Here is a 17286-nt window from a genome sequence, read left to right as displayed (position 1 = left end):
ACGCACACACACACACACACACGCACACGCACCCCGGGCCCCCGGGAGCCGCGCCTGGCTTCCGGCTGCCCTACACCCCGCTCGCGTGCCCGCGTGCTGCCTCGGGCCTACAGCTTAGGGAGGTCGGGGAGCCCGTGCCACGAGCCCTGTCCTTTGATTGATTTTATTTTATTTTTCTAAAACTGGCCCGCGAGGCTGAGCTTTTCTTTTCTTTTTCTTTTTGTGCACCCCGCCCCCGCCTCCCCCTCCCCCGGACCCATCCGGTTCTGCATTTGGACCTGGACGCAGGGCGGCCTGCAACAGCGTTTCTAATGGGACGTGGAGGGGTGAGGGGAGGCGGTGATGGTCCTTCCTGCCTACCTCTGGCCCCATTGCACGCGCGCCCTTTGTGAGATGCAAACGGGGGTGGGGGGCTGGGGGCGAAAGTGTGTGTGTGTGAGTGAAGACAGATGAAAGTATTTCTGAATCCTCGGAGACCGAGTTTTTTTTGTTTTGTTTTAGGTAAATGCCCTAAGGAAGGATTTTCTTTTCTTTCCGTTGGTGGGACACCCCCCTACCCCCCCATTGATTTTTTTTTAACGTCTTTACTGCGTGCATTAAGAAGGGAAAACAACAGAACAGGAGAGAGAGAGAGTGAGTGTGTGTGTGTGTGTGTGTGTGTGTGTGTGTGTGTGGACCATGTGGGTTTACTCCCCACCCACACAGACGCACACATCCCGGACACGTGGGAAACTTCATGGCTCCAACAAGTTAGTTGATCGCCAGCGCGTGTGATCAACTGCTTCAGGTGCTGAGGTGTTTGGGGATGCTGTGCAAACTCCTTGCTTTCTGGACCAGTGGGAAGTCAGGCCCTGGACGGGTGCAAGTGATGTGCTAGAGAAATCACAGCCGGGCCCTCAGCTCTATCCCTTCCCCATAGGGAGATCCAGGACTGTCTTTTGGAGCACATGCAAGTAACTGGGTTGGCCTTTGCAGTCACTGCCTACATTAGTTGCTGGAAGGATATGATGTTTCTCTTGGCCACAGTCTGCATTTGTTCACCCGATTTGAAATACCCACAGTTTTATTTATGTGTTAAATTTTGAGTAATTCCTTTTTCAGCTTTAGCCTTATAGACTGATATTTTAAAAAAAATCCTAGCTAAACATGTTTCTTCATTCTTTTTTGTATGGACTGGAGTGATAGCACAGCGAGTAGGGCATTTGCCTTGCACGAACCCCGGTGGTCAACCTGGGTTCGATTCCTCAGTCACTCTCGGAGAGCCCCGCAAGCTACCGAGAATATCCCATGCATGTAGGATAGAGCCTGGCAAGCTACCGGTGGAGTATTCGGTATGTCCAAAACAGTAACAAAACAGTAACAAGTCTCACACGGAAACGTTACCGGTGCCTGCTCTAGCAAATCAATGAGTAGATTACAGTGCTTTTTTGTACACATTATAACTTGTTTCCAGTAGTTACAATGCTTGCCTTTGTAACTGTGTCTCTTTTCTGTTTCATTTCCCAAACCTATGTTTTTAGTGATTAAAAGGTTTGTGTAAGGACTGTGATGATTTGTAGACAACAGTGCTCTTGTGTGATTTGTTTATTCCTCTCATCTTGTGTGAGAGGAGAGTCCAGCGCCTCCCCCCACACACACACATACATACCTGATTCTTTTTTTTAGAAAAAGAAAGCTAAAGCATGGAATCTCTACAGTGTCACTGTGTTTTAGTAGATGACTTCTTTCCATAAAACACTAACTGGAGCTCATTCATAAGGAAGATTTTTGGTGTCTTCCCCTCCCCCTTCCCATTGGTAAGCGTTATTCCACAATTAAATCTGAAAATAATTTATAGACTGTGCCCTCCCACCCCCCCCATCTTCTATGAAGACAGAAAATTGTACTTAAAGGTCTGAATTCTATGTTCAGATTGGGTGGGTTTTAATTTTAGCTCTTCTCCATATCTGGCTGCATGACCTGATAGGGTAACTTTATCTCTCTCAGGGAGAGGTAATAGTATCAAGACATGAAATCATATGACTGTTGCCTTTTGTGTACGTGGAACAAATCAGATGCTCTTGTGCCACCTGCCTTCCTTGGAGTACTGGAGATAGTGGGACCAGGAATCAGGCATGCCCCAGTATCCTGTCACCTCTCTACCACTCAGCCTCTCTGGTCGCTCCTGAGACCTGCGGTTAAGTAGGTAGGCTCAGAAGGGGGGGAAGAACGGGCAATGCTTTGTCTTTGGAGAGTTGAAGCATTTTACGTTGACCACCTCTTTTGCTGGCCTCAGTATTGAAGGTAGATTTTTGTTTTCTTGCCCAATTAGAGTTTGGGACCCTTGCCAATATGGTTAAGAGCTCTGTGTGGGCCTGAAATTAGCTGTCCATCCTGTGAGGTGATTGATGTTTATTGGATTTTCTTGCCTATTCTTCCTTCAACTTCCCATGCCTTAGACTAGTAGACCAGCAAGCAGCAGTGTAAAAATGTAAGCCCAGGATATCTGTTAAGTGATATTTTAATACTACCATAAGATTGCTATGGACTTGTTATCTCTAGATAATCCCGGGGCATTTATCTCTTCAGTTAGACTTCAAGCTGTGAAACGGAATTGTAGTGGCACGCGCTCCTATAGCTGGCCCTGTCTGTGCTTTACCAGGAGAGCTGGCTGTGGCTGAAATCAGAAATGAAATAAACTTCCTTATAGTGTGTGCTGTCTGGCTCTAGGAGTGTCTGTTAGAGGATGGACTGTTTCTTACTAGATGGACTGCAGGAAACGATACACTCAGGAAGCGTTTTCCACCTATATGATTGACTAAACATGTTGAAAAGATAGGGCTAGAGCTAGTTTGTTCAACTTGGAGTGGAGGGGGTTGTTTTTATTTTTGGACTACTGCTGGGGTACTCAGAGATTCCTCCCAGCTCTGCACTCAGCCACGTGGGGTGCAGGGATCGAACCTGGGTCAGCCGTCTGTAAGGCAAGTAACTACCAGTTGCACGATAACTCTGGCCCCGCAACTTTTAAGATCGAGTTCCATCTTTCTTGACCAACTTTATGAATCGGTGTTCATTGGGGGCTGTTACCCGGACAGCAAGTCATCTCCATCAAACCCGCATTAGAGTTCTGACTGCCGGTCAGTTCCCAAGAGTGGATTTAAGAACTGACCTTGAACATAGTTGTCACAAGTACTTTACTTTGAAAAAAGACACTTGAAAGATGGGAGGGGAGATAGTACAGCAGGTAAGACACTGGACCTGCACGCAGCCAGTCTGGATTTAATCCTCTGCATCCCATATGGTCCCCTGTGAGCACTAACAGGAGAAACCCCTGAGCATCACTGGGTGTGGCCCCAACCACTCCTCACTCTGAATGAAATGTGGTATACAAGTTGTTTTCCTGATAAAAAGTTGTCTGAAAAATGCAGTCACTTTATTACAGTATTGTCTGTTTATAACAATATTGTGCTTTGAAGGAGCTATAGTGTAGTAAAAAATTTTATAAAGGCATGGGATAGGGCTCAAGACCTTTGAATACAGGAAACCAGGTTCATTGCCTGGCATCACATGGTCCTCTGGGCACTGCCAGAAACAGCCCTGTGCACTGTCAGATGGGGCCCAAACTTCTCCTAGCAACAAAAAATGGTTTTAAGTGTTGCTGTAGCTCTTAGTAATCAAGAATTGCTATGTAATTGCTGAAATATTTGCTTCACAAATTTTGGGTTTTTTGTCTCCTCAGCTTTTGGGCAACATTCAGCTGTGCTCAGGGATCACCCCTGGGAACCATAATCAGTGCTGAGGTTCAAACCAGGGTTGTCTGCATGCAAGGCAATGTCTGTACTTCTCCAGCCCTGAGTTTCAGTTTGTCTTTATATATATTTGTTTGTTTGCATTTTGGGTCACACCCAGTGATGCTTAGTGGTTACTCCTGGCTCTGAACTCAGGAATTGCTCCTGGCACTGCTCAGAGAACCATATGGGATGCCAGGGATCAAACCCAGATCAGCCCTGTGCAATGCAAAAACACCCTATCCCCTGTACGGGCCCCTTCGGGTTTTTTTTTTTTTTTTTTTTTTTTTGCTTTTTGGGTCACACCTGGCGATGCACAGGGGTTACTCCTGGCTCTGCACTCAGGAATTACTCCTGGCAGTGCTCAGGGGACCATATGGGATGCTGGGAATCGAACCCGGGTCGGTCGTGTGCAAGGCAAACGCCCTGCCCGCTGTGCTATTGCTCCAGCCCCCCCTTCGCTTATCTTTAAAGCATTCCAAGTGGGAATGAAGGTGGGGAAGGGGGGATATGTTATTTCTCTTTTTACCTAGCCAGGAATGGGCAAAGCATAGCATGAACTCTCCCGGTATGATATTCAGTTGTGAAAGGTTTCCAGGTTACCAACATTGAATGGGGGTTGGGATTCTGTAGACATTTATTTCTAAACTTTCAGCCATGTTTATGGGTCTTTACTAGTGAAGTTCATGAAGTTTTGACACAGGTGGAAAAAAATAGAATATTTGAGTGAAGATACGCTCTTATCTCTGGCAGAGCAGCAGAAGAGCTGATCCCTATTGTCAAGTCAGTTGACACCATTAACTTGCCTTTTCCCTCCGGTTACATCCATCACCTCCTTTTCTGCAGCTTCTACTGATCAGCGTCCTGCCTCTTATGGGCAGATGTCAGTTCTTTTTTATTCCCCAAGATTGAGTTACTAACCTTGCACCAAGAAAGAAAAAACTATTTCTTAATTGAAAGGGCTCTCAACTTACATCTGTTATCATTGTTTCCTTGAGTCTCTGTTGACTCAACTAAAAATGAATTTGATACTCCCAACCTATTAGATTGTTGGAAAGATTAGTGTGACTACACCAGGCTAGTGCTTCTCCCTGGGATAGCAGTGGATTTCAACTCCTAAGAAAGTTGTTAGGACTGGAGCTATAGCACAGCGGGGTAGTGCGTTTGCCTTGCATGCAGCTGGTCCTGGTTCGATTTCTCCGCCCCTCCCAGAGAGCTCGACAAGCTACCGAGAGTATCCCGCCCGCATGGCAGAGTCTGGCAAGCTACCCGTGGCATATTCGATATGCCAAAAACAGTAACAAGTTTCGCAATGGAGACGTTACTGGTGCCTGCTCGAGCAAATCATTGAACAACAGCACTACAGTGGTATAGGAAAGTTGGCAGCATCTGAAGTGATTCCTTATCATCTCCAGGGGTATTGCTAGCCTCTGTGGGTAAATCTTGGGGGGAAGGTGTTAGAGCCGAAGGTTCCACAACATATAGGACAGGACCCTACTGCAGCCGCACCCCCCCCCGCCCCCAACAGAATACTTGGCTGCCCCATATGTCAGTCGTTCCAAAATTGAGAAACTTGTTCTAATCCAGGTATAACTCCAAGCAGGTGGCTGGAGGATGAGGTAGGGCACTTTGAGGCATGATTCCTCCCTGATACATTTCTTTTTGTCTAAAAAAAATTCTTTGAGTAGTGAAATACCATTGTTCTGTACTTGCTGAACAGAAAGTACTGCTGCCTACCACCAGGATCTCTCCTTCATTAACCCAGGGCCCCCGCAGTCCCACCTTTAGCACCGTAACTCAGGGTTATTTCCACTGACGGTTGTCTAATTCCTTGCCCTGATAGCTTTCTCTCCGCCCAGGAGTGAGCATCTGGTGATTTTTCTCTCTTAGCATCACTCTTTCCAGCCAGCCCCATCCAAGTTGTAGCCTTTTGCAGGGTTTCGTCCTTTCTCATAGCTGAGTGGTATTCTATTGTGTGTTTAGTCTGCAGTTTCCTAATCCACTCATCTGTTGCTGGTCACTTGGGTCATTTCTAGATCATGGCCACTGTAAGTGCTGCGTTGAACTTAGGTGTGCAAATGGCCTTTTGGATTCTTATTTTTGTGTTCTTATGGCCGATGCCTAGGAATGGACTTTAGGGTCAAATGGCAACTGTGGTATTAAGTTTTTGAGAAATCTCCAAAACATTTTCCAAAGAGGCTGAAAATAGACCCACTGTCAGTGCAGAAAAGTTCTTCTTACCCACCCCTACACACACACACACACACACACACACACACATATATATCCCCGCCAGACCTACTGTTTCTGGACTTTTTTGTATGACCGTTACAACAGTGTTAATGTTTATGATATTCATGTTAAAGCTACCCTCAAGACCCTCTATCACTATTCTTAGGTTACTTTTAGGCCTATTTTTATTTATTTATTTATTATTGAATCACCATGTGGAAAGTTACAAAGCTTTCAGGCTTAAGTCTCAATTATACAATGCTCGAACACCCATCCCTTCACCAGTGCACATATTCCTCCACCAAGAACCACAGTAAACCTCCCCCCACCCCCCCACAGCCCCAGTCCCCCACCCTGCCTGTGTAGCTGATAAATTTCACCTTACTTTCTCTTTACTTTGATTACATTCAATATTTCAACACAAAACTCACTATTATTGTTTGAAGTTTCTCCCCCCTAAAGTTGGACCTGCTGAAAAGGAAGCATTTGATAATTTGTTTTCCATTGCTGAGAATGAAGAGATACAAGGTTGAGCGGCCGCAATAACGGACTTTTAGGCCTATTTTTAAGAAAAAGAGAATAAGTCTCTTAAAATGAAACACCTTCCTATATCAAAGAAACGAGGGGCTGGAGAGATAGCACAGAGGGTAGGGCGTTTGCCTTGCACACGGCCGACCCGGGTTTGATTCCCAGCATCCCATATGGTCCCCTGAGCACTGCCAGGGGTGATTCCTGAGTGCAGAGCCAGGAGTGACCCCTTTTTGGGTGTGACCCAAAAAGCCCAAAAAAAAAAACCCACAAGACTCCATAGTACAATTACACACTGTAGGGTTAGCCTTTTTGCCACTAAGACTACAGTAGTATGAAAAGAGCTCACTTGTCACACCTTGCATTCTCGGCCCCTCTTCTTCCACATCAGGTCATGGGGATGTGACCCTAAGACACTGCTTACCAACGTGGGGCACCCCCAAGGGGACCGCCAGAGTGATGGGGAGGGGTGGTAATGGCCTTGGGTGCAATTGAGGGGCACTTCTGCTCACTTAAAGAAGATGAACTGCCCAGGCATGCTGAATCATTTTTATCTGAAGAGGGACAGTAGCTTAGATAAGTTTGGGTCCATCTGCCCTGGGCATTGTGCTGGAATTTGAGTTTGGAATTTGACTTGTCATCCTTGCTGCTGTTGTGCTGTTTCATTTCCTACCAGTACTGTTGTGTTGCCACATATCTTTTCCTGAAGTAAACCGGATACAAAGCGTACTAAGGCAAATCGTAGCCATTTTTGTTTCTTGGTACAGTAATCTTGTTAAAGAAAATCATGTGCTTGCAGGGGTGGGTGGTGTCTATAATAGAAACTGGACTGAGAAAGATGGGGATGTTGAAGAGTGGAGGTGGGCAAGGGCCTTTGTATTTTGCTCTTGTCAATCATTATCAAATAAGTAACTTGTTTTCAGAATTATCTTTCATTTATATGGTTCTCTGCCCCTAAACTGCATTTCTTTGGAAGAAGTGCTTTATCTTGAGATCATTGTTTGAAAAGTATTTGAGCCAAAGGTATAGTAAATTGAAAAATCCGACAAAGTGAAAGTGATGACAATATGGTAATGACAGTCACTGACAATGCGAAGAAGTCTATGAATGACATTGCTAGTGACTCTTAGCTGTCATAGCTGAGTGACCTGCCCATGGTTGTTTCTTTGGATTTAGTCTAATTTGGGTAGATTAAATGGAAAGGCCGAACTTTTGCTTTTTCGGAGTTTGGTGGTGGTGGCTGGTGATGTTTTTTTCCTTGAGATGTTTTTGGATGTATTATCTTAGCCTTTCATTTTGGCACATCAGAAATTACTTTCAGGGGCTAGAGAGATAGTACATCAGGTAGGATGCTTGCTTTGCATGCAGCTGACTCGGGTTTAATTCCTGGCATTCCATATGGTCCCCCCGGTGTGCTACCAAGAGTGGCCCCAAAACAAAACATAACAAAATCACTTACATTAGTCTGAGCCTGTTCAAGGCATTGTATTAGGGCTAAGGATGGATGCAGATGTGAGCAAGACACTACACTTGGCCTCAGGGATCTTAAAATCTAGCTGGGAAATGGAAGGTACAGTGGAAATACAGTGCAGCAACAGGTCAACATTCAGTTTATGGGTATCATAGCAGTTGATTCTAAAAGGATTAGAGGTACCAGAGGCTTGCCTGAGCACTGCTGGGAGGGTCCTCCAACGTGATCCCTGAACACAATGCCAGGAGGAACCGTGAAAACCACTATATGTAGTCCAACCCTCTCCCACCCTCAATAACTAGTAGTAGCACTGTAGCACTGTCGTCCCGTTGTTCATCCATTGGCTCAAGCGGGCACCAGAAACGTCTCCATTGTGAGACTTGTTACTGTTTTTTTGGCATACCGAATACGCCACGGGTTGCTTGCCAGGCTCTGCCATGCAGGAGGGATACTCTCGGTAGCTTGCCGGGCTCTCCGAGAGGGATGGAGGAATTGAACCCGTGTCGGCCGCATGCAAGGCAAACTCCCTACCCGCTGTGCTGTCACTCCAGTAACAGGTTTTATTCACAATAAAAATAATTGAAACCCTCCACTGGGGCATGAGTGTCCCGAGGCCGATAGGAATTTATTTTCATTAGGAAAGCCTGAGAGGTCAAGCAGGACATATCCAATTAAGAAATGAGAGTCCGACTTCAGTAAACATCAAGTCTTTGTTGTTAAAGTGAGTATGGTGTCAAATACCAAAGTGACAGTTCAAGAGAATGACTAAGAACCAGATTGCAGTGTTCTTTGAATGTTATGTACTTAAAACTGAACAGCGAACAAACTTGCTGTTCGGTAGGAGAGCAGTGAATGCTGCAGATTCATATTTTGACAAAGTGTTTTTGGCATCTTGGGAGAAGGTCATAGTACTAAATTAGGTTTTTTAAAAAAAGAAAGTAAGAACCTGAGCTTATGGAGGTGAAGCTAGAAAACAAAGATAAGATGATAGGTAAAAGAACACTTGGAGGTGGATTGACCATATTTCAGTGGGCACGCAGTGTGCTCTTCTTCACAACACATGGTGGTATCTTCTAAATAGGAGCATCTTCCATAGTTACATTTGGTTCCTCCTTTTTTTTTTTCTTAGTGGTACATAAAATACTGGAGCATCTGAAAATCTGTAACCTTTTAGTGACAGATTGAGTGATGAGGTTTAGTAAAAGGGTGAGTCAGAGATTGCTGAGTTTTCTAAGAAAGGAGTGATGGGGGAGGAACGTGTGTAGAGGAGCCAGATTTGATTGTGGATATGTAATGGTTGAGAGCTGTGTGTTTGTGTTTGTGTTTGTGTGTGTGTGTGTGTGTGTGTGAACACAAAATCTGTATATTGAGTTTGCTGCTCCTTCTAGATAATAAGAACATTGTTATTTTGTGTGTGTGTTTCCTGGGATTGTTGAGTGGAAGTCACTGTAGTAACATTAAAACATTATTAAATCTTAAACTTTAACATCTGAGTGAAGAGTGCACTGCGCTGGCTCAAGCATCGTTTACCGAGGCTGAAACTGATGTCCATCCTAGAAACAGCTTACCCAAGGTTAACAGGCTTACCAGCTGGCAGAGTCCAGATTGGCCCGGGGTTTGTCTTCTGAAGCCTAAATAGTGCCAGTTACTGAGTTCCAGTTACAGAGGATTTTACAAGAAATTTTCTATGTAGAAACATTAACACTGTATGAGATAGAAGAAAGCCAGAACACAGAACTTTTCTTTGGTCAGATAAGATGGCCACCAGCCGAGCTGCCTCCAGTATCATCACCCTCAACCTCTCATCCTCTGGCCCTCTTCCCACTATGCCTTCTCTCCACCATTACTTATCTTTATTCTTTTTTTCTTTTTGGGTCACACCCAGCAATGCATAGGGGTACCTCCTGGCTTTGCACTCAGGAGTTACTCCTGGTGGTGCTCAGGGGACCATATGGGATGCTGGGAATCAAACCCGGGTCGGCCAAGTGCAAGACAAACACCCTACCCACTGTGCTATTTCTCCAGCCCCACTTCTCTTTGTTCTTTACTCGTTCTTTGACTCTATCACTTTTAACTGTCATCCTGGCCCGTTTGTGCATTCGTTTTCCTTACTAGCCATCATATTTATTATCTCCCTTTTCTCTCTCTCTCTCACTGGCAAAATCCCAGCTTCTGGGGAAACTCAGCTACTCATCTGCTTCCTGCTTGAACTCGAGCAGCTAAATATTGGTAAAATATATGCACACCTATGTTAATTGGCCTTTCCAGTCAAAACCACAGACCTCAAATAGGAACTCAACCAGGGTTAGCAACCCTGCCACATGTCACTAGTAAATTTACTTTCTCACTTTCCAAAACAGTTGTGTTGCTCCCCTCTCTCTCTCACATCAATAATCCTCCCTTTTCTCACTTTCAGCTGATAATCTTGCTTCATGTTTAATGCCAAAATATAAGCAGCTGCAATCTTTGAGACATGAGTCCCCTCATCTTTGCATTCATGGATAGGTCTCCCAACCCTTTGTATGGGTTTTCTTATCCTCAGTCTTCCCCCACACCCCGCCCCTGCTTTTTGTTGTTGTTGTTAGTTTGGAGGACAGAACCTCATTCTTATATCTCCCCCTCAGGCATTGTGTCTCATTCTCTGCTTGACTTATTAGCTTTGCTCTCTTCACTTATTAGGAGCTTTGCTCTCTTCCCTGCTTTCATCATTAATATCCCCTTTACATATTAATAAACTGTTCCCATTAATACACAGTTTCATTTCCATTTGACATTCCTTCCAGGGTTCTCTCTTCTTTTTTTAGGTTTGTGGGTCATGCCTGGCAATGTTTAAGAGTTACTCCTGGCTCTGCCCTCAGCAATTACTCCTGGCAGTGCTGGGGGGAATCATATGCATCCCTAAGATCAAACTCAGGTCAGCCATGTGTAAAAAAAGTATGATGCCTGCTGTACTGTTGCTCCAGCCCAGGGCTTCTCATTTTTAAAACTTTTTTTAAATATCACAACATGTATGAATTATCTTTATTCTCTTACTTCTTGTTTTCACTTTTGTCTCAACTCCTATCCAGTGTGTACCCCTGCCGTTTACTGAGCCCAAGATTGTCATTAAGAACACAGTGACTGACATGTAGTTAAATCCCAATCAGTTCTGTGCCCATGCCCACATCTGTCATCAGTATGTGGCAACTGATGACTCACTGGTACTTGGCTGCTGCCCACTCTTGAAAAATTTCCTACTCTTAGCCTCTGAGACTCTGTCCTGAGCACAGGCCCCTCCTTTCCATGTCCTTTTGCCAATCGCTGCTTCTCTTTCTCCACTTGCTGTTGTGTCTTGTATCCAACTTCTCTTTCTGTGCCGTGGATTTATGCCACATCTTTTTGTCAATGATTCTCAGACCTTCCCTTACCGTATTTTTCCACTTTAAAGAAGAGACTTCTCCACCGTGTACAATCTCGTCTTTCTCACCATAGTGAGTGATAGGTTCAACCTCTAAGTTCAAAACATTTTCAGATTGGGGACATATTGTATGTTGTGGAAGCAAAAACACAAAATCCTAATTGCCTTTCATTGTGCTTCTAAAGAGGGAAGTCATTGGTGGGAGAGCATTTTAAATTCCCTTTAATGATATGCATTGTTTTATGCTATTGACTTTCTTCCATATTTAGATTAGTTTGTAAATTAAAGAAAAAGAAATTCAGTAACTGCTTCAGAAGTCCACAGAAGTATAGCTTTGTAGCCAAGCTTCTTCATTTTCTGGTACCTGTACTTTGGGGAGTGCTTTGTGCGTGTGGTCTGGGGAAGGTAGATATGGCAATATCTTCCAGGTACATAGAGATTTTTCTTTTTGTCTTCTTGGGTCACAACCAGTGATGCTCAGGGGTTATTCCTGGCTCTGCACTCAGGAATTACTCTTGGTGGTTCTTGGGGATGCCTCGGATCGAACCCAGGCCCGCCACGTGCAGGGCAAATGCCGTACCTGCTGTACTGTCGCTCCAGCCCCAGAGATTTCTCTTTTTGTCTTAAAATAGTTCATGACTTAAAAATGAAATTAAAAATGCACGAATATGTTATGGTATAGATTCCTGAATCACATGAATTTAGGATGAAAATGGAACCTGGAAAGAATGTTCGAGCGTGTGTAGCATTCTGAAGGTGTGATGACTACCTCTCATATGCGCATTCACTCCTTGTTTTCGGTAGGCACACTTTGGAAGCAGAGTTTGGGATGATCTCCTTCTTGGTTCTAATTAATATCAGTCCTATGAAATCATTTGAACTAAACAAATGGCAGTTGATTTGTCCAAGAGAAAGATTAAGTCATACTGAATTATCTCCTCTGGTTAGTCTTCTTATGTGAGCATTCATAATCATGGGAGCATCTAAATGTTTGGAAAGCTAGACTGACACCCAGGCACTCTTTGCAGTAAGATTTAAATCGTTACCTGTCGCTGAAAGTAGACTAGAGACTGAATACGATGGTCACTCAATGCCCCTTTTGCAAAACACAGCACCCAAAAGGAGAGAGAGAACAAATTGGAATGCCCTGCCACAGAGGCGGAGTGGGGTGGGTGGGAGGGATACTGGGTTCATTGGTGGTGGAGAATGGACACTGGTGGATGGATGGGCTCTCGAACATTGCATGAGGGAAAAACAAGCACGAAAAGGAGTGAATCTGTAACTGTACCCTCACTGTGACTCACTAAAAAATAAATAAGTTGTTACTGTCTTTCTGAACCATCGTACATATGTGATTTTATTTTATTTATTTATTTTTTTTTTGTGGAGAGACCTATTGCCAATTAATAAATACTCAGAATGTCACTCTGAGGCATAAACCTGGAGCTCCACTTGGAAGAGTTTGTGGTGGTTCTCTTTTCAGTCTTCAACTCCCTTGCTTGTCCTCAGAGTAGGGCTCTACGCTGACATCGTATTGCTGGAACACAAAAATAGTGAAAAGGGTTATCAAATGTTTTCAGTTTAATAGCAAAAGTAACGTGTGAATCAAGTGAAAGCCTAAGCACTTCAGTGTTTTGGTTCTTTTTATTGTCAAATTTGTGCTTTTTGAAGAATAATAATCATTATTCCCTCTGGCAAGTTCCCTGTAATTGAAAGCTAAGCACTGTCATAATAGCAATTAATTCGTTTGGCAAACCTTTGTTAAGTACCATCCGTCTGTCTTCTAGGCACTGGGGATTAAGAAGGAATGAGAGGGGCTAGGGAGATTGTCTAAAAGGGTAGAACATATACCTTGCATATTTGAGGCCCTAAGTTTGATCCCTGACATCATATGGTACCACATTCTGGGCCTGAGCACCAAACTCTCAGGCCTATATCAGGTATCAGGGGGCCAGATAATGCCAAGGGTGTCCTGTGCCTTGAGCACTTCTGGGGAGCCATACCCCCTCCAAAGAAAATTAAAAAACATTTAAATCCAATCCCATTTAAGTTATGTCTTAATACTTCTTTAAGAATAAGGGCTGAAGCAATAGCACAGCGGATAGGCCGCTTGCCTTGCACGCGGCTGACGGGTTCGATTCCCAGCATCCCATATGGTCCCCTGAGCATCGCCAGGAGTTATTCCTGAGTGTATAAGCCAGGAGTAACCCCTGTGCATCACCGAGTGTGACCCAGAAAGAAAAAAAAACAAAACAAAACAGGATTTAAAAAAAAAAAAAAGAATAAGAGGAAACTGAAAAATGTAAGATTCCAAACTACAGCTCCCAAACTATAAATTGTACTTAAGGTGTCAGGCTAGGGAGGGAAGTTGGCACTGGTGGTGGGACTGGTGCTAGTACATTACGGTTGAATTTAAAATTCAGCTATCAATAACTTGGTTGATCATGGCTCTTCAATTAAATTTAAAATTTTTTAAATAAAAATGAGTAAGAGGAAGTAAGTTCTTTTTGCTATCAAGAGCTGTTCATTCTTTTTTTTTATTATTCTTTTATTGAATCACCATGTGGAAAGTTACAAAGCTTTCAGGTTTAAGTCTCAGTTATACAGTAAGAGCTGTTGATTCTAACAGGAATTAGACAGTAAATAGTCTAACATATAAATGTCATGTTGGAAACTAAAGAAACTTCTCTTTTTTTCCTCCTGATAAAACTGTTGTATGCTGTCAAGGGCTGGAGCGATAGCACAGCGGTTGGGCGTTCGCCTTTCACACGGCTGACCCGAGTTCGATTCCTCCGCCCCTCTCGGAGAGCCAGGCAGGCTACCGAGAGTATCAAGCCTGCACGGCAGAGCCTGGCAAGCTACCCGTGCGTATTGGATATGCCAAAAACAGTAACAATAAGTCTCTCAATGAGAGACGTTACTGGTGCCTGCTCAAACAAATCGATGAGCAACACTGTCAAAATCAAGTTAATCCTGAGTATGCCACCTTTTTTCTACATGCCTAGTTTACTGATTTGTGAATTATATTTCCTCTCTCTACCACTGAAGGTTATTAGAAGAAAAAGAGAAGAGAATGCATATGAAAACCCTTTGTAAATCATGACTAGAAATGTAGTACTATATATACTTGTTTAAATAGAATCAAATGTTTGTGTATTTGATGTGTAACAATTATTTCTTTCAGCATTGTTTGCTCTTTGTGTTATAAACCATTTAATAGTGGTGCTCATGCCTTTTAAGACTGTTTTAACTTTTGTGGCTCGTTGGGCTGGGGGATTTCTAGTAAATGCCAGTGCTTATTTGTTGCTTGCTATTTGTAATCCGGTAGAATAAATTGAGAAGAGATTTCTAACAACAGATGAGTAAGTATAGACTAAAGGATCTTTAAAGATGGGACCAGAGAGATAGGAGAGTGGGCAAGGTGCTTGCCTTGCATGGGGCTGATGCATCTTCAGTTTCCAGCATCCCATATGATCCCTGAGCCACACCAGCAGTGATCCCTGAGTGCGGAGTCAGAAGCCTAGAGTACCGTCAGGTGCGGCCCCCAAACAAAAAAGCAAGCTCCTAATTTTAGGATGATAAAAATTAAAAATATATATAGTCTAACCTCAGTAGAATTAAAAGCATTTTCTTATTTGCCATATGTGTGGTTTGGAACAAATAAAACCATTTTTTAAAAGTGTCTTTCTCAGAGCAAAAGGGAATGCCCTGCCACAGAAGTGGGGGGTGGGGGGAGGGGGAATGGGGTGGGGATGGTGGGAGGCATGCTGGGACCATTGGTGGTGGAAAATGGGCATTTGTGGAGGGATCAGTACTTGACCATTGTATGACTGAAATGTAAGCATGGAAGTTTGTAAGTCTGTAACTGTACCTCACGGTGATTCACTAATATCACTAATAATAATTTAAAAAATTAAATAAAGTGTCTGTCTCAGGGCTAGAGTGATAGCATAGTGGGTAGGGTATTTGCCTTGTATTCGGCTGACCCGGGTTCAATTTCCAGCATCCCATATGTTCCCCCGAGCACCGCCAGGAGTAATTCCTGAGAGTTCATGAGCCAGGAGTAACCTCTGTGCATTGCCAAGTGTGATCCAGAAAGGAAAAAAAAAAAAATTGTCTCTATGACCAGGTAGCTATTATCTCTGTTATGTGCAAGTGCAATGATTTTATAGGTAACAGCAATTTTATGTCTTAGGTATTCCCTCTTTTCTGTATACTAGTAAGCAATTTGTTTCCTCCAAACTACACCATACTGGGGATCTAGTTATAACTAGCTTTGTATTAAAAGTAATGATTTTCTTTTTAAGGTACGTCAGCCTGTCATATGCATCAACAACCATGTATTTTGTTCGATTTGCATCGATTTGTGGTTGAAAAATAATAGCCAATGTCCAGCTTGCAGAGTTCCCATCACTCCTGAAAATCCTTGTAAAGAAATTATCGGTAAGGCCCTATTTTACATACATATAGAAATAAATTCAGACCAGTCTCAAAATAATGTAGAGAAGAGTGCAAGAGACATATTTCACTGATGTGATTTTGCTATTATATTGGCTGGGTTTCTAATTTGTTTAATCTGTAAGTGGAGCAACTGGAGATCATGGACCATATGATAGATACTAAGCAATTTTGGCTCAGGGAATTTGTCTTTGTTAGAGGCTGTGCATGTAAGACCAACATATTACTGGTTTAAAGTAACAGATACTATGGCCAAAAAGGGACCAAAGAGTTTGGCCAGGGGAGATCAGCTAGGAACATAGAAAATAGCTTCATTAACTAAGTGGCCTTTAAAATGAAGATTAAGGACACTTCATTTGTTGAAGATTGAAGGAGGGAGGGGTGGCAGTAGTAGTTCATGAAGAGGAAAGAGTCGGGCTAAAGTTTGGAAATAGAAGAACACAAAGCATGGCTTTGGAGAGGATCTGTAGTTTAATTCGGGCTATTGAAATAAGGCTGTGAAATAAGGCAGTGAAGTCAGTAGAGACTTTAGAGACTCTTGAGTGATAGTTTTTTCCAGGGACTTACTCTGTGGTTGAGAAGGGTGAAGTGGGCTGTTTTTGAACAAGGAGTTCAAGACTGTTGATATGTAAGTTGAACCGTAGAGGAGAGATAGTATCAGACTAGAGTAGATAGGAGATTTATGCCTAGGTGAGGGAGAATTACCAGTCTGGATTAAAGGTTAAAAAAGAACATCAAGTGCCACATTCATGTTGAGGAGGGGAAATCTTGAATTGGAGGATCCTTGAGAAGTTAAGACATTTGATGAATTTTTTAGTGCCTTGTTTTTATGCTGCACTTGTGTAGTAAAAGTTGACTATAGTAAAAAAGTTACAGTAAAAGTTTAAATTTTAAGTTTTTGGTTTTGCTTTGAGAAAACCTAAAAGGGATCCTATGTTCATTGTGTATATATATATATTTATTTTTAAAAAAACCTTTCAGACAACCTTAGAAATCATTGTATCCCAATTTAGGAAAAATGGACTTAAATAAAATTTTTACAATAAAAATGGAAATGGCAAAAGAGGAACTAGGGGAACTTTTGAACTAAGAAGGAATCTGATAATGGTGCCCAGGTTTCTTTCTTGGGCCCCTGGGTGGAGCCAGGGTGAGTTTGCATCTGCTGTGTGCCACACTGCAATGGTGAGCTCTCTGCCTCTCACAGTTTACCTGCCCTGAGCTTCACCCAGGATTTGTCTTTTATTATAGAACATGAACTTGATGACTAAAATAATTTTAATGTTTATTTTCCCCAGCTTCTCTTCACATTCCCTTTCTGTCCTTCAGTTATTTATACTTAAGTGAAATACATAAATTCCCTCAAGAGAAACAATTCACTCATCTTTGTGTTTGGATAGAACATACTGGAAAAAATAATCTGTGAAATGCCTTTG

The 17286-nt window shown here is 43.0% G+C and overlaps 1 protein-coding gene across 1 annotated transcript in view; it reads left to right on the top strand.

Annotated features, from left to right (window-relative positions):
• Positions 1-17286, top strand: part of OBI1 (ORC ubiquitin ligase 1) — a 43387-nt gene that overhangs the window by 574 nt on the left and 25527 nt on the right. The window contains exon 2 of the mRNA XM_055134210.1: positions 15703-15838. Coding sequence (XP_054990185.1) covers positions 15703-15838 — 136 coding nt within the window. The remainder of the gene's footprint in view (positions 1-15702; positions 15839-17286) is intronic.

This window comes from Sorex araneus, chromosome 1 (genome assembly GCF_027595985.1).
Source record: "Sorex araneus isolate mSorAra2 chromosome 1, mSorAra2.pri, whole genome shotgun sequence".
Lineage (NCBI taxonomy): Eukaryota > Metazoa > Chordata > Mammalia > Eulipotyphla > Soricidae > Sorex > Sorex araneus.
This window is presented reverse-complemented; position numbering and strand designations above follow the sequence as displayed.